At 44.5% G+C, this 22446-nt stretch overlaps 1 protein-coding gene across 1 annotated transcript; it reads right to left on the bottom strand.

The window, feature by feature from the left end:
• Positions 1-3489: 3489 nt before the first annotated feature.
• CYP8B1 (cytochrome P450 family 8 subfamily B member 1) lies at positions 3490-7241 on the bottom strand. The gene is given in 2 exon segments (XM_070727072.1): positions 3490-6135; positions 6137-7241. Coding segments are annotated over 2 exon segments (1530 nt in total). The 5' UTR covers positions 7190-7241; the 3' UTR covers positions 3490-5658.
• Between the last annotated feature and the right edge of the window lie 15205 nt (positions 7242-22446).

The following is a 22446-nucleotide window of genomic DNA, read 5'->3' on the forward strand; positions in this document are numbered from 1 at the left end:
TTATTTATTTATTTATTGGATTTGTATGCCGCCCCTCTCCGCAGACTCGGGGCGGCTAACAACACTGATAAAAACAACATGTAGCAATCCAATTAATAAAACAACTAAAAACCCTTATAATAAAACCAAACATACACACAAACATACCACGCATAACTTGTAATGGCCTAGGGGGAAGGAATATCTTAACTCCCCCATGCCTGGCGGCATAAATGAGTCTTAAGTAGTATACGAAAGACAGGGAGGGTGGGGTCAGTTCTAATCTCTGGGGGGAGTTGGTTCCAGAGGGCCGGGGCCACCACAGAGAAGGCTCTTCCCCTGGGGCCCGCCAAATGACATTGTTTAGTCAACAGGACCCGGAGAAGGCCAACTCTGTGGGACCTTATCAGTCGCTGGGACTCGTGCAGTAGCAGGCGGTTCCGGAGGTAATCTGGTCCCATGCCATGTAGGGCTTTAAATGTAGGGATTCACCTAAGCTGTGGCAAATAAGGTCATAAAATAGGGGAACACTCGTTTAACAACTGTCTCACTTAGCAAATGGAAGTTTGAGGGTCAGTTGCAGGCGTAAGTCGAGAACTACCCGTATAAAGCCAGAATTGATGGGTTGGTTCTCTCCAGGGGTGGGTCCTAACTTACTTCACTGCTACTTCACTTCCTCCCGTGCCATGTGAGCGCGTCTCGTGGCTGCGCACACGCACTCACAGTAGCAAAAAATCTCCACCCCCAAAAAGCTGAAAACAAGATGGCAATGCATGCGCGCTGCTGAAAACATGGCTTTTGTACATGTGCAGAGGAAACACACACACCCCTGCCGCCAAAATTCCAAAAAATGTATATATTTTAAATGGGGTTTTGTGACATCGCTGTGATGCAGTGAAGGACAGCAGAAAATTTTACTACAACGCTGCAGGCGTGGTTTATTTTGTGGGTGTGGCTTGCCAGCCATGTGACCAGATGGGAGTGGCTTGGCGATGATGTGACCAGGGGGTGGCTTAAAGGTCATGTGACTGGCTAAAAGGTGGCCAGCTTGACGTCACTCACGTCAAGGATTTGGGTTAGAGTTAGGGTGCCTGACCTCGCTTCAAAGAGATGCAATTTCCCTTTCTATCCTATGTATATATGCCTGTGTTAGCAAAAACTTCAGAAGAGAAGGATTTAGGGGTAGTGATTTCTGACAGTCTCAAAATGGGTGAGCAGTGTGGTCGGGCAGTAGGAAAAGCAAGTAGGATGCTTGGCTGCATAGCTAGAGGTATAACAAGCAGGAAGAGGGAGATTGTGATCCCCTTATATAGAGCGCTGGTGAGACCACATTTGAAATAATACTGTGTCCAGTTCTGGAGACCTCACCTACAAAAAGATATTGACAAAATTGAATGGGTCCAAAGACGGGCTACAAGAATGGTGGAAGGTCTTAAGCATAAAACGTATCAGGAAGACTTAATGAACTCAATCTGTATAGTCTGGAGGACAGAAGGAAAAGGGGGGACATGATCGAAACATTTAAATATGTTAAAGGGTTAAATAAGGTTCAGGAGGGAAGTGTTTTTAATAGGAAAGTGAACACAAGAACAAGGGGACACAATCTGAAGTTAGTTGGGGGGAAAGATCAAAAGCAACGTGAGAAAATATTATTTTACTGAAAGAGTAGTAGATCCTTGGAACAAACTTCCAGCAGACGTTGTTGGTAAATCCACAGTAACTGAATTTAAACATGCCTGGGATAAACATACTGTATATCCATTGTAAGATAAAATACAGGAAATAGTATAAAGGCAGACTAGATGGACCATGAGGTCTTTTTCTGCCGTCAGTCTTCTATGTTTCTATGTTTCTAGACATATTACACACAGGCACACAAAAATATACATTATCTACTATATAAAGTGTATGTGCACACATACGCACATAAAATTATGCACATTCAACCTCGTTTACTGCAGTAGGAAAAACATACCTCGTGCCCAGAAGAGAAAAGAAGAAAAAAAATCAAAAATTTTCTACCGGTTCTGCGTACCTACTCGTACTCGTAGGAACCCATCACTGTTGCGATGTCACCAGTGGGTTGCTACTCGTTCTAGTGAACCAGGAGGAACTCACTTCTGGTTCTAACTCTTCCAATGGGGTGGGGGTGAAATCCGGCAATTTCTGAAAGGTTCTGGGGAACCACTATCAGAAATTTTGAGCAGTTTATAGAAGCGCTAAATACCGTCTCTGGCTGGGCCCATGAGTGGCGGGGGAATGGAGATTTTGCAGTATCCCTTCCTTTGCGCCACACCCCAGAATCAGTAGGGGGGAAAATGGATTTCACCACAGCAATGGGGGTTCGTCTCCCAGCGACCACATTAAACAGGATGCAGAATAAAAGGAAGGGACCTTGGAGCATAGTTCCCTCTAAGCTGAGCAGGTGAGCAATCGCTCACTTAAAAATCATCATCAACTCAGAGTTTTCCAAACCTGCCCAGAAGCCGAGAGGGAAATTTTATTATTATTTCTGTGTCGCCCAGTCCCGAAGGGACTGCCGCTCAGACACTATACTTTTCCGCCCACCCCAAAAAAAATTTAGAGAGAACACTGCCTTGGAGATCATCTAGTCCAGTGTTTCTCAATTATTTTCTCTTATGCCCCCCACCCCAGGAAGAAGTAAACTTTTTGGCGCCCCCTTCCAACTCTGCGGGGATGATTTCAATATTTAGCACGTTTTCACTGAAAAAACTCAAGCGGCTTATCAGCGCGATTGGTGTGTAATGTGTTTAAGTGGCGCCTTAATTTATTTGGCTTCATGTTGTCCGCTGCCAACATTTTTAGACCCAGTAAACATAGCGGTTTCTCCTCGTCTCCCACCATAGTCACAGTGAAGCCAAGTGCTGCCTACACTTCTCTTCGTCATATTTCCTTGTTTTAGCTTTCACAAGACTTACATTTGTCTCATTGTCTCCGTCTCTCTCCTCCTTTCTTTTCATCCCTGTTAAATATTTTTCCATGGTGACTCTTAAGGGTTTGTTATCTGCACTTCATATCTCCTGCTCTGTGCTGTGGGCTATTGTTTGGTGCAAAAAAACCCCTACTCTGCAGCAAAAAAAAGCACATTCTCTGGGGTCATGTGCCCCCCCCTGGCATCGCTCCACGACATCCCCCCCCAGGGGGGCCCACCCCACTATTTGAGAAACACTGATCTAGTCCAGCCCTTTGCTCAAGCAGGAGACGTTATCTAGTCTTTTTTTGAAAACCTCAATTGATTTAGAAATGTTTGTGTTTTTGGCTGCCCTTGAGTGTAGCCTTTAAAAACAAGGTGTAAATGGGTGGGTATTTATTTCCTTTTTCCTTAGCTTTTCATTGGGGAAGGCAGAGGGGAGAAATGAAATTTTGCAGTCTCTATCATTGCCACTTCTTTTTTTTTAACCAGCAAAAACGACGCTAGGCAAAGGTTAAATTTCCTTCATATCTCTACACTTGATAAAAACAAGGCACTGAAGGTGTCGATTTTAGTTTATTAAATCATCAAATCATTTCCTTCTTCGTTGCCTCAGGCAAAGACTCTGTTGAGGAAGAGTTAGAATTAAGCTGGGTGCCACATACAGGCAGTCCTTATTTAGTGACCGTTTAAATTTACGACGGTTGCAGCATCCTGGAGTGACCTCTTGGCAATAGTCAATGGAAAAGCTCCATTCCCTTAACAACTGCATCACTAATTTAACACCTGCAGGGATTCGCTTAACTAAAGTGGCAAGAGAGGCCATAACGTTGGGTAAAATTCACTTAATGTGTGTCTCACTTAGCCGCAGAAATTTTGGTTGCAAGTTCAAATTCAATTGTGGTCATACATCGAGGACCATCTGTATTTCTGCTACACGGAAAGGGGGAAAAAATCCCTTATTTGGAATTCTTCTGTCTCTTCCAAAACCCCTTAGGAAATTTCACCCAGAACCTCCGATCAATAGAAGACACAACTCAGTTTGTGTACATTAGCATATGCTGGATAGGCTACAACAAAATAGAATTCTTTATTGGCCAAGTGTGATGGGACACACAAGGAATTTGTCTTTGGTGCGGATGCTCTCAGTGTACATAAAAGAAAAGATGCATTCATCAAGGATTCTGAGGTGTACAACACTTAACGATTGTCACAGGGCACAAATAAGCAATCAGAAAACAATATTAATAAAAATCTTAAGGATATAAGCGGCAAGTGTCTTTCGCAAATTACTCAAGACCCACCTATATCGCCAGGCATGGGGGAACTGAGACACCTCCCCAAGTCTTTTATATTTTATGTTTTGGTATGTATGTGTTGCATGGTTTTTAATTGTCGGGGCTTTATATATCTTTCTCTTTTAATATTAGATTTGTTGCAATGTTATATTGTCTTTGATTATTGTTGTGAGCCGCCCCGAGTCTTCAGAGAGGGGCGGCATACAAATCTAATAAATTATTATTATTATTATTATTATTATTATTATTATTATTGTTGTTGTTGTTGTTGTTGTTGTGAGCCGCCCTGAGTCTTCAGAGAGGGGCGGCATACAAATCTAATAAATCTAATAAATTATTATTATTATTATTATTATTATTATTATTATTAAGTAACAGTCGTGCAGTCATAAGTGGAGGAAATGGGTGGTAGGAACGATGACAAGATTGATAGTAATAGTAGTGCAGACTTAGCCCTCTTTTTGACTTGTGCAGTATACAGGATCTGCATGAACTTAAAATAATAATATTAATAATTTGGGAGGGTAATATATAATGTTATAATTATGAATTAATATTAATAATAATAATAATTTGGGAGTCGCTTGGGAGGGTTAATTTCCAGGAAGGTGCCTCTGCTTTATTTTTTTAGGGTGGATTTTAGATTTTGCAGAGATTTCCTCTTTCCCTACAGCTAGGGAGCAGGAGTCAAACTGTGTGTGGGGATTTGCGCAACAGACAAAATGTGTAAAGGAAAAGAGGGAGTTAATGCACAAACATTAAGAGAGAGAGAGAGAAAGAGAGGATCTGACTGCATAACATATGGATAAATCAGTTCACTGGTGAAATATCCCTGGTTATCCTAGATTATTGTGTGCAAGCTAAGTACAAAAGGAAAGGTAGTTCACACACACACACACACACACACACACACACACAGGGAGTGAGTCTCTGATTGCATTTTATAGAGATAAACCAGTTCTCTGGTGAGATATCCCTGGTTATCTTAGATTATTTTGTGCAAACTAAGTGCAAAAGGAAAGGTAGTTCACACACACACACACACACACACACAGAGGAAGTGAGTCTCTGATTGAATTTTATAGAGATAAACCAGTTCTCTGGTTAGATATCCCTGGTTATCCTATATTATTTTGTGCAAACTAAGTGCAAAAGGAAAGGTAGTTCACACACACACACACACACACAGAGGGAGTGAGTCTCTGATTGCATTTTATAGAGATAAACCAGTTCACTGGTGAGATATCCCTGGTTATCCTAGATTATTGTGTGCAAACTAAGTGCAAAAGGAAAGGTAGTTCACACACACACACACACACACACACACACACACGCATGCACACACACACACACAAAACATGCAAACACAGAAAGCCTGAATTTCCAAGACAAACCAGTTCATCCATGAAATATCCCTGGTTATCGTCTGCAGATCTTCCGCTACTGCTTTTAGCACCGGCAACGGTACCTAAACTGGACATCCTTCTCGGGTTGCATCACCCCAAATCCGTAGCGGGTCTTATTGATGGCAGGGATCGCTTCCTGCTGATTGATCAGCTCCAGGTCGAAACAAGCCACTATCAGAAAGGCGAAAAGCTTGATTTCGTTGGTGGCGAAGTAACGGCCAGGACACATGGAGGTGCCCGCCCCCCAAGGCATGGTGAAATACTTTACCTTCTCACCGTTCTTAAAAAATTCCTTTTTGTTGCCATTTTGGCTGAGGAAACGGTCGTATTTGAAGGCCTGGGGCTCCTGGTGGATTTCAGGGTCCATGTGGGACGAGAGGTAAGGGAAGAGGAAGATTTTGTCGTCTTTGCGCAGAAAGTAGGACTTTCCGTTGTGGAGTCTGAAGTCCATGTCTTCTAAAATGAGACGGACCAACATGGGGGCTGTGACTAACCTCAAGGTCTCTTGTACGGCACTGTCACAAAATGGGCGTTTGGCTGAGCATGTCCTTGGTGATGTTCAAGGGTTTCTGGCGAGAGGCCACTTCTTGGCCGGACTTCTTCACCACCTCCTCAACTTCCTTCTTGACCTCTTCCATGGCTTTGGGATGCTTCATCAGGTACTCCAGGAGCCAAAATGAAGCTGGGCCCGTATTGCCTTGAGCGGCCCAAAGCAGCAGGAACATGAAGCGGTCCCTCATTTCATCGGACATCCCATTTTCGGCCTGCTGTTGAGACTGGTCGCTGATCCACCGGCTGATGTTGTCTTTCTGGTAGACGTTTTTCACCGAGAGAACCTGCCAGAAGTAGTTCCAGATATTCTTCACCTGGACCCACTCCCTCGGGGTCAACAAGGCGTACGCGAGGCGCGGGAAGAGCTTGTCATACTTGCGAAATTCGATGAAGACCTCTTCGATGTGCTGCTCATCTTTCCGTTTCGCCTTTTCTTTCTGTTTTTCAACGGGCTCGGTGCCGAACAAAGCGAGGTAGCCAGCTTTGAAGACCGTGTTGTAACAAAAGTGGAACAAACTATCTTCTTTCCAGGATTTCGGATCCTCTTGGGAGGCCTCCCGCCACTGGAATAAGACAGTCTGCAAGCCATCCATCATGGCTTGGGTCATCATCACCAGGCCTTCTCCCTTCAGATGTTTCGTGCTGGCGGTTTCGATGATCTTGTGCGTCTCTTCGGTGGATTGGAATCGAAACACCCTGAGGACTAGCTCGGCTGCAAACGAAATGAAATCCAGCTTATTCCGGGCTTCCTTGACGATGCCACCGAAGGACAGCGGGTCCATCAGAAAGGTGATGTACTGCCCTGCGATCAAGAGGGTGAAGATTTCCCCGTGTTTCTTTTGCATGCTTTGCAAGAAATCCATGTTGTTGTTGCGGAACTGCAACGCGTGTCCTAGCCATGGGATGAACCCTTTGTCCAAAGGAGGCTCCCCATCTCGTCTTCGGCGGAAGAAGCCCGTCAGGTAGAGAAACCCCAAAAGACCGAGCCCCAAGGCAACCACGACTCCCATCCAGATGGACATTTTGAAGAGTCTGTGTGGAATTCGAGGCAAGCTGCCTTTTCAACAAACAAGTTCTTCGGAGAGAGGTGGGCGTTGGTTTTTTTTAATCCCAGGGAGGAGTTTCCGTGGTTCAAACAAGCCAACAATTGCAGTTAACCCTTACAACAGAAAATTTAAAAAAGGGAAGGGAAGGAAGAAACCAACCGACCGGAGTTCATGAAAGGGCTTCCTTCCCACCTGAAAAATCTCAAAAAATTTCATTAACCAGCAGGGAGAGAGTTTTGGCAAGACATCGCTCCTGTGTTTGTTTTACATTTGTGTGTTTTCCTGGTCCAAAGGCAAGTTGTACAAACCAGGAGTGTTGAGAACAAGGTCTAATCGGGAGGGAGAAGGGAGGAGAAACATATTGAATATTTGGATAAGACCCATGAGCCAAAGGGCAAGGCTTTTGAGAAAAAAGAGACAGGGGATATGAGACTGCATTACTGGGGGAGGAGATGGACACAACACTTTGTGTGTGTGTGTTCAAATAGAAGCTGTGTATCAATAAGACTTAAATAGCTGGAATTACTGCCCCGTTTATGAAAGAGGAGAATGAAGAGGAGAAACAGAAGTTGCACAAGTTGCAGTGAATGACAGGTGAGGAAGAGGATGAAGGGAGAAGAGGAGGAAGAAGAAGAGAGGGAGAGAAGAGGAGGAGATGGTCTGATTGGCATAAGTCCACATGGGCATTTCCCATCATTTCGGGATCTCCCCTGAAACAGATTAATTTCACATTTCTTATTCTTCAGGGGTGAGTTGACCTATAAGCAGGACTTCACTTATCATGACAATTGGAAACAGATTTTATGTTGTTAAATAAGTTTTTGAATGACTTGCAACCAATTTTCTGATGCCTTCCCCCATGGGTCCCCCCCCCAGTTGTTAAGTGAATCACTGCAGTTATTATTATTATTAATAATAATAATAATAATAATAATAATTTATTAGATTTCTATGCCACCCCTCTCCAAAGACTCGGGGCGGTTAAGTGAAACTAGAGGTGGGTTGTTCTTGGTTTGGACCAGTGAAGGGCTACAAAATGCTTTAATGCCACACTGTGGGCACTGTCTTATTTTGTGAGTGTGAGTAGTCAATGACTACTTCAGCTTCAACCGCAACAACACAAGAGCACACAACAGATTCAAACTTAATACGAACCGCTCCAAACTTGACTGTAAAAAATATGATTTCAACAATCGAGTTATCGAAGCGTGGAACTCATTGCCGGACTCAATTGTGTCAACCCCTGACCCCCAACACTTCTTCCTTAGACTCTCCACGATTGACCTCTCCAGGTTCCTAAGAGGCCAGTAAGGGGCGTACATAAGTGCACTGGCGTGCCTTTCGTCCCCTGTCTAATTGTCTTTCCTTTCTTCCACCTATCTTATATATTCTCTTCCTTTCATATATCCTCTCCTCTAAGTTCACTTTACCCTTGTATATATTACTACATGTCTATTTTTCTTCCTATGTATTTGTGTATTGGACAAATGAATAAATAAATAAAATAAATAAATAAACTTTCGAGTTAATTAAGACAGCTGAAACTACCGTGGGGAGGGAGGGGATTTTTCCGCTGCAAAAGGAAGCCACTAGCCGGGAAAGGAAGCAAGGAGTCACTAGCTTTGATCTCCTCCCCGACGCCCAGCTGATGCCTCTCAGCAGCCACCGACAACTGTGAAATAGCCTCCACCAACCTGGGATTCCCTCCCCCCACGGTACTCCCTAAAGCCAACGCTAACAGCCTGAGCCCCTTTCGCCCATCTGATTCCTCCCCCCCTTCGTGACGTCAAAGCTCCACCCATGGAATTCCCTATTGGGATTCCCCACCTCCTTTCCAGCCTCCAGATTGGCCGAAAACGCCGCCACCGATCGCGCCGCCCGGCTGTAAACTTCTGAAACAACCGGGCGCTTCTCAGCGGCCTCCGGAACCCAAACCCGAACCTGGGGAGAACGAGAAGCCCCCCGGCTGTTTCAGAAGGTGACAGCCGGGCGGTGGCGCCCAGCGGAGCGCCATTTTGCGATTTTTTTTTCTTTTTGCATGGATTAATCGCTTTTACATTGTTTCCTATGGGAAACAACGTTTCGTCTTACGAACTTTTCGCCTTACGAACCTACTTCCGGAACCAATTAAGTTCGTAAGACGAGGTATTACTGTATAGAGATGGTTCAGTATCCCCCAAATTCTGCAGAGTAGTTCTCACAAATGAACTCAGCAAACACAAATTCATTAAGACCATAAACTCATTAACCAGAGATGACTGAAACCCTAAACAACTTCGCTCTAGACCAGACTTATCAATTTTACAATGTATCCAATCCCGTGAATTACGAGCAGATCTAAAAAAAACGTCAAGAACAAGGCCAAACTGATCTTTTTCTATCGACTACCATGCCAGCTGCATCAAAACCAAGTTACGCAATCCACCAACCAACCCCCAAACCATCATCAATCAAAACCACCCCAACCTCCAATCTACCCTCAACCAAGATCAACCCCTCATTAACCACTACCTTCAAACCACCATCGCCCACAACCATCCTAACTCCCAATCGATCACTACTCAAAACCAACTCTCAATAAACCAAGACCAGGTATGCATGCCCCTTACTTCCTCAACAACATCCACTGCTAATTTCAAATGTAAACTGATGAACTCAAGAAGCATCGTTAATAAAATACCTGAACTCCTTCTCTTACTACAAACTGCTAAATTCGACATCATATTTATCTGTGAAACATGGTTAAATGAATCCCTCCCCGACTCCGTTATCACAGTAAGTGACTATCAAGTTTACCGTTCTGACCGTGAATCCTGCAGAGGAGGTGGTGTTGCAATCTTTTACAAGAAATCACTCAATCTTTAAAAAGTGCAAGTTAAACAAGAACTTTATCTTCCTGAAACCATCATCTGTGAACTGACTTTAGATACCACACTTCGCTTCTTTCTATGTTATAGAGCTCCAGTTTATTTATTTATTTATTTATTGATTGATTGATTGATTGATTGATTGGATTTGTATGCCGCCCCTATCCGGAGACTCGGGCGGCTAACAGCGACAATAAAACAGTGTACAATAGTAATTTGGTATTAGAAATGATTAAAAATCCATTAATATAAAAACCAAACATACATACATATATACCATGCATACAATTGTAAAGGCCTAGGGGGAAAGAGGATCTCAATTCCCCCATGCCTGGCGGCAGAGGTGGGTTTTAAGTTGTTTACGAAAGGCAAGGAGGGTGGGGGCAGTTCTAATCTCTGGGGGGAGTTGGTTCCAGAGGGCCGGGGCCGCCACAGAGAAGGCTCTTCCCCTGGGTCCCGCCAGGCGACATTGCTTAGTTGACAGGACCCGGAGAAGATCCACTCTGTGGGACCTAACTGGTCGCTGGGATTTGTGCAGCAGAAGGTGGTCCCTGAGGTAATCTGGTCCAGTGCCGTGAAGGGCTTTATAGGTCATAACCAACACTTTGAATTGTGACCGGAAACTGATCGGCAACCAATGCAGACTGCGGAGTGTTGGTGTAACATGGGCATATTTGGGAAAGCCCATGATTGCTCTCGCAGCTGCATTCTGCACGATTTGAAGTTTCTGAACATTTTTCAAAGGTAGCCCCATGTAGAGAGCGTTACAGTAGTCGAGCCTAGAGGTGATGAGGGCATGAGTGATCATGAGCAGTGACTCCCAGTCCAATTAGGGTCGCAACTGGTGCACAAGGCGAACCTGGGCGAACGTCCCCCTCGCCACAGCTGAAAGATGTTTCTCTAATGTGAGCTGTGGATCGAGGAGGACGCCCAAGTTGCGAACCTTCTCTGAGGGGGCCAGTGATTCTCCCCCCAGGGTAATGGATGGACAGATGGAGTTGTCCTTGGGAGGTAAGATCCACAGCCACTCCGTCTTGTCTGGGTTGAGTTTGAGCTTGTTGACACTCATCACATATCACTCATTATGATATCACACACGCGAACAAACTAACCTCACTACTAACGTGGGCAAGCTCCCACCCTCATCCTCTTACATTTCTCGGAGACTTAAACCTTCCACATATAAACTGGATCCTAAACGAATGTTCCACTGAACCCATACATTCAACCCTTTACAATGCCATTACTAGCCTAGGACTAGATCAACTAGTTACTAACAACACTAGACTTAACAATTGTCTTGACCTCATCTTCTGCAACAGTCTACCCTCAATTTACGGACTACAAATAAAAGAACCCTTTTCTAACAGTGACCATAGCATGATTGACTTTTACCTAATCATACACCCTCACAAAAACCATCTTAACGAAAGGACAACCAACTATAACTTCAAAAAGGCCAATTACGACCTCATCGAAGCCTACCTCTCACCTCTCGACTGGCACACAATTTTCTCTGATTGCATCACTACTGAAGACCACTACAATATGTTTTTACTTGAAATCCAAAGAGTCATCAAATTATACGTACCACTAATATTCACCAAAACTAAGAAAAACAAATTACCCATAAAAATAAGAAAGCTCCAAACCAAAAAAAGAACTCTTTGGTGCAAAAATAAAGCAGGCCATGTTTCAAACTTCAAAAGCTGCTATAAAAATTTGTGTCACCAAATAAAGACTGAATGTACCAATTATCACATCATCCAAGAAGAAAACCTTCTATGGACAAAGTCTACTCATGCCTTCTACAACTTTGTTAACAATAAACTCAAAAACTCTAGATCCATCCCACCCCTTAAAGCAGTGTTCCCCAACCTTTTTTGAGCCGCGGCACATTATTCACATTTACAAAATCCTGGGGAACATTGAGCGGGGGAGGGGGGACTAAAAAAAGGTTTGGACAAAAAAAAATCTCTCTTCCTCCCTTTCGCTCTATTTCTCTCTCTCTCTCCCTCTTTCCCTCCCTTCCTTCCTCTTTCTTTCCCTCTCTCTTTCCATCCCTCTTTGTTTCTCCCTTCCTTCCTCTTTTTTGCTCTCTTTCTCTCTCCCTCCTTCCCTCCCTCCCTCTATGTCTTTCCCTCACCCTGCTTCCCCCCTCTTTCTCTCTCTCTCGCTGTCTTTCTCTCCCCCCTCTCTTTCTTTCTCTCTTTCTTGCTATCTCTCTCTTTCCCTCTCTCTCTTTTTTTGCTTTCTCTCTCTTTCTCTCTCCCCCTCTCTCTCCCTCTCTTGCTATCTCCCTCTCTTGCTTTCTCTCTCTTTCTCTCTCCCCCCTCTCTCCCTCTCCCTCTCTGTTTCTCTCTCTCCCTCTCTTGCTATCTCTCTCTTTTTGCTTTCTCTCTTTCTCTCCCCCCTCTCTTTTCCTTTCTCTCTCTTTCTCTCTCCCCCCTCTCCCTCTCTCTTTCTCCCTCTCCCTCTCTTGCTATCTCTTTCTCTCTTTTTTTTTGCTTTCTCTTTCTCCCTCCCCCCTCTCCCTCTCTCTTTCTCTCCCCCACTCTCTCCCTCTCTCTTTCTCTCTCTCCCTCTCTCTTTCCCTCTCTTGCTATCTCTCTCTTTCTCTCTCTCTCTTTGTTGCTTTCTCTCTCTTTCCCCCCTCTCTCCCTCTCTCTTCCTCTCTCTCCCTCTCTTGCTATCTCTTTCGCTCTCTTGCTATCTCTCTCTTGCTATCTCTCTTTCTTTCTCTCCCTCCTCTCTCCCTCTCTCTTTCTCTCTCTCCCTCTCTTGCTATCTCTTTTTCTCTCTTGCTATCTCTCTCTTTCTTTCTCTCTCTCTTTTTCATACAGCACGCCGCAGCAGCAGCATTGGGCAGTAGCCGTGGGGCGGCGGCAGAGTGGTCAGCTGTGAGGCGGAGCTCCGGGACAGAGGCACTGACGGTGGTGGCTGGACGTTGCTAGACGCCGTACATGCTGGCGTTGCGCTGGGCATGGGTATGGGGCTGGAGCCCCCGGCCTGGCCCAGCTAACAGGCTAGTGCCAGCCACGCAATGCCAGCATGTACGGCGTACAGCAACATGTCCAGCCGCCGTCGTTGATGCCTCTGTCCTGGAGTTCTGGCTCGCAGCCGTCCACCCTGCCGCCGTCCAGTGACTACTGCCCGGTGACGCTGCCGCCGCCACCCTCCCACTACCGCCGCCCTCCCGCTGGGCCCCAAGGTTCACCTGCTGCCCCCGCTAGGGAAACTCCAACCGGGTGGGGCGCTGCAGCTGCCGGAAAACTTGGAAGGCGCAAAGAAGGAAGCTCAGCTTCCGGTCTCACAACTTTTTGCTCTTCGCACTCTCAGCAAAAAGTTGCGAGACCAGAAGCTGAGCTTCCTTCTTTGTGGCACACCTGACCATGTCTCGCGGCACACTGGTGTGCCGCGGCACACTGGTTGGGAAACACTGCCTTAAAGGATCAAACAACATAGACCATAATGATGAATCAGTCAAAGCCAACCTAACACCTTCTTCAGCTTAGTCTTTCTTAACAACAATGGCTCATGCTCAACATTTCCTAATCGCACCACAAATAACCTCAATGATCTTACACAAATTGATTTTACAGAAGATAACTTTAGAAAGGCATTACACAACCTAAAACCATCTTTATCTATTGGACCAGATGGACTAAGTGCATACTTTTTAAAAAAGCTCTCCTCCATCTTGGCTGAACCTCTGAGCATAATTTTTAATAAATCCTTCAGTACTAGCTCCCTACCCACACTATGGTCACTTGCCACAGTCATCCCTATCTTCAAAAAAGGAGATCCAAGCAACGTTGAAAATTACAGACCTATCTCCTTGTGTTGTGTCACCTGCAAAGTTATAGAATCAATCATAAACCAATCTACTTTCCAATAAACAATTTCGTTTCAGAAAAAAAATATCCTATAATCTACAACTCTTACACTGCAAAAACATTTGGACCACTCAACCTGACCAAGGTAATCCAATTGATGCGATCTATATCGACTTTTGCAAAGCCTTTGACTCAGTTGTCCACGACAAACTTCTTCTGAAACTCAAATCCTACGGCATCTCTGGACAACTACACAATTGGTTAACAACATTCCTATCTAACAGACAACAAGTGGTCAAAATAGAAAGTGCCACTTCTCTTTCTGCTCCTGTTAACAGTGGTGTCCCTCAAGGTAGTGTTTTAGGACCCACACTATTCATACTATACATAAACGATCTTTGTGATTGCATTACTAGCAACTGCGTTCTCTTTGCAGATGATGTCAAACTATTTAATACCACTGACAATGCTACTACCCTTCAAAAAGACCTTGACCACGTAGCAGAATGGTCTAAAACCTGGCACCTTCAAATCTCCACCACTAAATGCTCTGTCTTACATATTGGTAAAAAGATTCAGAATACTAAATATAAACTTGGAGGAATTGAACTTATCGATAAGCCTCAATCTGTCAAAGACCTTGGAGTACTCATATCCAATGACCTAAGTCCTAGAGCCCACTGCAACAACATTGCCAAAGAGGTTTTAAGAGTTGTTAACCTAATCCTTCGCAGCTTCTTCTCTGGTAATTTTGAACTGCTAACAAGAGCTTACAAAACATTTGTCAGACCAATCCTAGAATACAGCTCACCTGTATGGATCCCACATTGCATATCTGACATCAACACAATTGAGAGAGTCCAGAAATATTTCACAAGAAGAGTCCTTCATTCCTCTTCTCACAACAAAATACCTTACTCCACCAGACTTGAAATGCTTGGTTTAGACAACTTACAACTCCGTCGTCTCTGTTCCGACTTATAGTTCATAAAATCATATACCAAAATGTCCTACCTGTTAACGACTACTTCACCTTCAACCACAACAACACACAAGCACGAAATCGATTTAAACTAAATGTCAACCGCTCCAAACTTGACTGCAAAAAATACAACTTCAGCAACAGAGTGATCAACGCCTGGAATGCTCTACCTGATTCTGTGGTTTCTACTCCTAACCCCAAAACCTTTAACCTTAGACTATCTATAATTGACCTCTCCTCCTTTCTAAGAGGTCTGCAAGGGGCGTGCATAAGCGCACCACTGTGCCTACTGTCCCTGTCCTATTGTCTACTTTTTATCTAATGTTTAATATGTACAAATTATCACCCTATAATTGTTTGACAAATAAATAAATTAAATAAATAAATAAAATAAGGGTTAGGGTGCCTGGCCTCTCCTCGCCTCAAAGAGACAATTTCCCTCTCTATTTACTAATACTGAACACCCAAAATATACTCTTTGATTCTATGTATATATGCCGTATATGTACATACGTATTACACACAGGCACACAAAAATATACATTATCTACTATATAAACTGTATGTGTATGTACACACACACAGAGAGAGAGAGAGAGAGAGAGAGAGAGAGAGAGAGAGAGAGAGAGAGATCTTCTAAAATTCAACCTCACTTACTGTGATAGGAAAAACAGACCCAGAGTCCAGAAGAGATAAAAAGAAAAAAATTCAAAATGTTTCTACCGGTTCTGCGTACCTGACCATACCCGTAGGAGCCCATCCCTAGTTCAGACTAGTTCTATAGAACCGGTAGCAGGAATTTCTCTCCGTTCGCCAAACCGGGAGCGATCACCGGCCGTCCTTGCCCCCAAACCAGCTCTAATGGGGGCATCATTTATTTATTTATTTATTCATTCATTCATTCATTCATTCATTCATTCATTCATTCATTTATTTATTAGATTTGTATGCCGCCCCTTTCCGTAGACTCGGGGCGGCTCACAACACAATAAAAACAGTTTATAATAAATCTAATAATTTACAATATAAAATATTTTTAAAAACCCATTATTAAACAGACATACACACAAGCATACCATACATAAATTGTATAGGCCCGGGGGAGATATCTCAGTTCCCCCATGCCTGACGACAAAGGTGGGTTTTAAGGAGTTTACAAAAGGCAAGGAGGGTGGGGGCAATTCTAATCTCTGGGGGGAGCTGGTTCCAGAGAGTCGGGGCTGCCACAGAGAAGGCTCTTCCCCTGGGGCCCGCCAACCGACATTGTTTAGTTGACGGGACCCGGAGAAGGCCCACTCTGTGGGACCTAATCGGTCGCTGGGATTCGTGCGGCAGAAGGCGGTCTCGGAGATAGATGCCTCCATCTTACTTTTGGCATTTGTGCATGTGCAGAAGCCGAGTTTTCGGTACTGTGCATTTGCATGCCCAGGCCGTCACGTGATGTAGGAGGAAGCGAATCGGCAGCGAGGTAAATTAGAACTCACCCCCGAATGAAAATCAACGTCCCCCGTTGAGTTTGCTTGAGGGAAGCCAGCTGAAAGATTGCAAATGGCGATTATATGACCCAGTACACTGCAAAACATGATAAATATGAACCAGCTGTCAAATATTTGGATTTTAATTAATTAATTCATTCATTTATTTATTAGATTTGTATGCCGCCCGTCTCCGTAGACTCGGGGAGGCTCACAGCAATAATAAACAATATACTGTATAACAAATCTAATAATTTTAAAAAACACTAAAAACCCCATTATTAAAAGCAAACATACACACAAGCATTCCATACATAAATTGTACAGGCCCGGGGGAGATGTCTCAATTCCCCCATGCCTGACGGCAAAAGTGGGTTTTAAGGAGTTTACGGAAGGCGAGGAGGGTGGGGGCAGTTCTAATCTCTGGGGGGAGCTGGTTCCAGAGGGTCGGGGCCGCCACAGAGAAGGCTCTTCCCCTGGGTCTGGGGATGCCACAATGGTCTTACTTTTTTTAAAAAAAATTATTTTTATTTATTGGATTTGTATGCCACCTCTCTCCGCAGACTCGGGGCGGCTAACAACAGTAATAAAACAGCGTATAATAATAATCCAATACTAAAAACAGTTAAAAACCCATTATTATAAAAACCAGACATACATACAGACATACCATGCATAAAATTGTAAAGGCCTAGGGGGAAAGAGTATCTCAATTCCCCCATGCCTGGCGGCAGAGGTGGGTTTTAAGCAGCTTATGAAAGGCAAGGAGGGTGGGGGCAATTCTAATCTCTGGGGGGAGTTGGTTCCAGAGGGCCGGGGCCACCACAGAGAAGGCTCTTCCCCTGGGTCTCGCCAAGCGACATTGTTTAGTTGACGGGACCCGGAGAAGACCCACTCTGTGGGACCTAACTGGTCGCTGGGATTTGTGCAGCAGAAGGCGCAAAAGCAGTTATAAATCCCATTTTTCAGAGCCGTTGTAAACTAATGGTCGTGAGTCTAAGATTGGCTGTATGTACTATGCAGTGAAGGATTGCAAAAAATTTTGCTACTACACTATGGGCGTGGCTTATTTTGTGGGTGTGGCTTACCAGCCATGTGACTGGGGAGTGGCTTAAAGGTCATGTGACTGGCTTAAAGGTAGCCAACTTGACATCACTCATGTCAAGGGTTAGTGTTAGGGTGCCTGGCCTCTCCTCGCCTCAAAGAGAGACAATTTCCCTAGCTATTTATTATTACTGAACATCCAAAATATACTATTTAATTCTATGTATATATGCCATAGGTGTACATACATATTACACACAGGCACACAGAAATATACATTATCTACTATATAAACTGTATGTGTATGTCTTTTTCTGCCGTCAGACTTCTATGTTTCTATCTTTCTATGTATGTACACACACACGCGCGCGCAGCTCTTTAAAATGATACACATTCAACCTCATTTACTGTGATAGGAAAAACATATCCAGAGCCCAGAAGGGGGAAAAAATAATAATAATAATTTTTTTCCTACCGGTTCTGCATACCTGACCATACCCGTAGGAGCCATCACTGGTACTAGGTCTCCCAATGCCACAATGCATTTATGGAAGAGATTTTTTTTTTCCAAGCAAGACTGCCACCTGCTGGTCTTGTAGGAGGTAGCAAGGAGAGAAGATCTGAGAAGTCATCAAAGGAGAAGGTGGTTGAGACACGCTTATCTTCACCTTTTGTTTACAGGAGTGATCATTCACTGCTTTGGTTGTGCCAGGGTACCCATAATCCACATCCCTGGAAGGGACATAACAGCTGCACCTGATGGTAGGGCAAGAAGCAATGGATGGAAACTAATCAAGGAGAGAAGTAAAAACTTCCTAACAGTGAGAACAATTAACCAGCTTTGCCTCCAGAAGTTGTGAGTGCTCCATCACTGGAGGCTTTCAAGAAAAGACCAGACAGCCACTGGTCTGCAATGGCATAGGGTTTCCTGCCTGAGCAGGGGGTTGGACTAGAAGACCTCCAAGGTCCCTTCTAACTGTATTATTCTCCATTCTGTATTCTTCTTCCAGATGCTAACAAGGAGCAAACCTGCTCCCAAGAGCTCCCTCTGCTGGCATAACATTTGGCTGCAGGCTTTTTACAAAATACAGTGGTACCTCTTTTATTTTTTATTTTATTTATTTTGCCCAATACATAATACACATCGAAGAGAATAGATATGTAATAATATAAAGAAAAGTGTTGTGATTCCGTCTGAGGCCCCTCAGGGAACGGCTGATCCTCTGCCGGCTTCCTGCTCAGAGGGGGAGGATGAGGAACAGGAGGTTCAGGCAGACGGGGAGGAGGAATCTCAGGCTGAGGGAGAGGGAGGACAGCCAGAGTCCCCCGAGAGGGAGCTCTCCCCAGCAAGCAGCCTGGATTCCTTAGATGAAAATGCACAAGCAATCATCGATCTCCGGCAGAGAAGAGCAACACAACGAAGGGGACAATTAGCCAGGTACTTTCAGCACTAAAGAGGCAACAGCTGGGTTTGGGTGTGGTGCTCTCTGGAAAGGCTGAAAAGGCAGACCCACCCTTCCTGGCTTGTGGAGTATTATCTTTGGGAATCCTGGGACCTGGCTGTGATCTTTGGCGTCTTGGAATTCTGGTTTGTGACTTTGAATACTGAAACCTTGGGGGGGAAAGGTGTGGGTCTTATTCTCTACAGTGGTGGGGGTGCCAGCAAGAAGTCTGCTGTATTGTCTGGCCATCAGGACTCTGCTGTGAAGTCTCATAGCCTGCCTGTTGGGAAGAACAGGTTTTTCTCTGTGTTTATTTTTCAAACTATAAAGTGCTTTTGCTTTTACCAGCGTGTCTGGCTGCTTTTTCCAGTTGGTGTTGAAGTCTGGGGGCACCCAGACAGAACAGAAAAGAATAGAAAAAAAGATATAAAAGCATAGGTGAACATATTTGAAAGGAAGAAAAGATAAATGAGATAAGGAGAGACAATTGGACAGAGGACGGAAGGCACTCTAGTGCACTTATGCACGCCCCTTACTGACCTCTAAGGAACCTGGAGAGGTCAATCGTGGATAGTCTAAGGGAAAAATGTTGGGGGTTAGGGGATGATACTACAGAGTCCGGTAATGAGTTCCACACTTCGACAACTCGATTACTAAAGTCGTATTTTTTACAGTCAAGTTTGGAGCGGTTAATATTAAGCTTGTATCTGTTGCGTGCTCTTGTGTTGTTGTGGTTGAAGCTGAAGTAGTCATTGACAGGTAGAACGTTGCAGCATGTGATCTTATGATCTCTACTTAAGAATAGTGTTGGGCGAACCGAACTTATATACTTCGGGTTCGTACCGAACTTTGCATTGTTTGGCATGCTGAACCAGAACCAGAACTTTTTTGAAAGTCTGGGTAGGTAAATTGGACACGTGGCCAGAGCTTGCCCTCTATGCCCTGGAAGTTCTGGCCTGCCCTGCGGCAAGTGTCCTGTCCAAGCGTGTGTTCATCACCACAGGAGGGGTCATCACTGACAGAAGGATCCACCTATCCCCAGACAAGGTGGACATACTGACATTCCTTAAAATGAACCAGGTGTGGATCCCACGGGACTTGGCTGTGCCACCACCTGAGTGAGTGGTTAGAGCGTTTGCTACCATCACCACCACCACCAATCCCCCCCCCCAACAGCTGTAAAATTCATCTTATGTACGTAGTCAGATATATTTTTATTGAAAAAGTTTGTGTATAGTTTGTGTTCAAATAAAGTTTGTGTTCAATAAAATTATTTTTTGCACAGATGTTTTCTGGGAGCCTAAATGCATGTTCCCTCCAAGGAATGTCACCTTTTGAGAAGCTGAGATATCCAGGTGTATTTTCATTGAAAAATCTGTGTGTGTCCTGAGTTCTAATCCAGTCAATTGTTGTACTGTGCACCTGGCCAGGCAAAAATATTATTTTTTTTGCAGAGTTGGTTCCATGGAGCCTAAATGAATGTTCCCTCCCAGAATTGTCACCTTTTGAAAAGCTGAGATATCCAGGTGTATTTTCATGGGGAAAAATGTGATTTTTTAAATTTTTACAGAAAAGGATGTTGCAGCGGCGCTGCAAGCAAAAGGAGGTGGGGAATCCCATGCCGGGATTCCGGGGGCGGGGCTTTGACGTCACGGAGACTCCATCCTGGCGCGTGGCTTTATTTCCAGAAGAGTTCGGAGTTCGGGGAACTCACCCAAACTTCACGGCAAAATTCAGCCAAACTAGCCGAACCTGAACTTCATTGGGTTCGCCCATCACTACTTAAGAACTTTATTTGTTCTGTGGCCAGGTTCTTAAGTAGAAAAGTTTGTAAATACAGTAGTACCTCTAGATATGAGTTTAATTTGTTCCAGACCGGAGCTCGTATGTCGATCAACTCATATCTGGAACAAATGGCTTTAGACTTGGTTTTTCCCTGCCGAGATAACCAGAAGCAAGGATTCTTGCGCCACCTAGTGGAAGCTCGGCTCATATCCCGAATTTGAGCTCGGGAGTCAAACAGAAATTTCGCTCCCGTCGTGGCTCGTAACTTGGAATACTCGCATGTGGAGCAGCTCGTATCTAGAGGTACTACTGTAGAAGCAATTTTTCCCACAGGAATCAATGTGAAAGCAAATAATGCATGGAAACCCATTAGGAAAGAAATAAAAGTTCAGAATTTGGGTGGGAGGAGGAGGAGGAAGAAGAGGAGGAGGACAGTCGCTGCCGAAGGAAGAAGGTGAGGTGGGGGGAATCAAAGAATTCAAAACTTTAAGGCTTAAAAAAAAAAGAGGGACTCTGAGGCGGCGAGGAGGAGCACGCCCCTCCCATGCACCGAAAAGCTCCTCCGGCAGCCCAGAAAAGCTCGAGATGGCCGGGATTACATGGAGAATGGCAGGAAACTGGCCGGGCCTTTGTGCTGCTCTCAAATTTCCTGGGAATGTTTTCCGGGCTTGGGTTCTTAAGTAGAAAATGGTTCTTGAGAAGAGGCATAAAAATCTTGAACACCCGGTTCTTAAGTAGAGGCATTCTTAAGTAGAGGTACCATTGTATTTCATATACAGCTAGTCCTCGAAATTACGACTACAACCGACTCCCAACATTTCCGTTACTAAGTGAGACATTCAAGTCAATTTTGCTCCATTTTACAACCTTTCTTGCTATAGTGGTTGTTAGTCACGGGGTTATTGAGTGAACCTGGCTTCCCCCATTCACTTTGGTCGCAAAAGGGGATCGCGTGGAGTAATATGACACAAATATGAAGCCGTTGCCAAGCATCTGGTCACAAGAACCATGGGGAATGCTGCAAAGGTTGTAACTGTGAAAAACGGGGTCACGAATGATATATTTCAGTGTTGTTGTAACTCTGAACGGTCACTAAGTGAAACTGTTGTAAGTTGGGGACAGAGGTGGGTTCTACTGAAGTGGTAGTGGGACTTTTTCCCCCACTTGCCAAACTGGCAGTGATGGCCGTCTGGCCACGCCCCCAAACCAGCTTTCTCAGCAGCGCTATAGGTGCCGCCATCTTGGCTTTTGCTTCTTCACACGTGCAAAAGGCGGGCTTTCAGCACTGTGTGTGCGCGCACCCACGCAGTGTGGGAGGAAGCAAACCGGCAGCGAAGTAAGTTAGAACCCACCACTGGTTCTAACTACCTGTATTGTAATAGGCAATAAAAATTATATTTTTGGTTGTTTTCAATCATTCTTCTACTACCACTCTGGGGAAAGCAACAAATACAAGTGGTCCTGGACTTATGACCGTTTCGAAGTTACGAAGGACCTCCTCAGATGTACTTAAGACCAGTGAAGGGCTACAATTTTTTTTTACTACCACACTGTGGGCATGGCTTATTTGTGGGTGTGGCTTGACAGCCATGTGACCAGGTGGGCATGGCTTGACGATCATGTGACTGAGGGTGGTTTAAAGGTCATGTGACTGGCTTAAAGTTGGCCAACTTGATGTCACCCACATCAAGGGTTAGGGCTAGGGTGCCTGGCCTCTCCTCGCCTCAAAGAGATACAATTTCCCTCTCTATTTACTATTTATTTATTTGATTTTTATGCCGCCCTTCTCTTTAGACTCAGGG

Source organism: Erythrolamprus reginae, chromosome Z (assembly GCF_031021105.1).
Source record: "Erythrolamprus reginae isolate rEryReg1 chromosome Z, rEryReg1.hap1, whole genome shotgun sequence".
Classification (NCBI taxonomy): domain Eukaryota; kingdom Metazoa; phylum Chordata; class Lepidosauria; order Squamata; family Dipsadidae; genus Erythrolamprus; species Erythrolamprus reginae.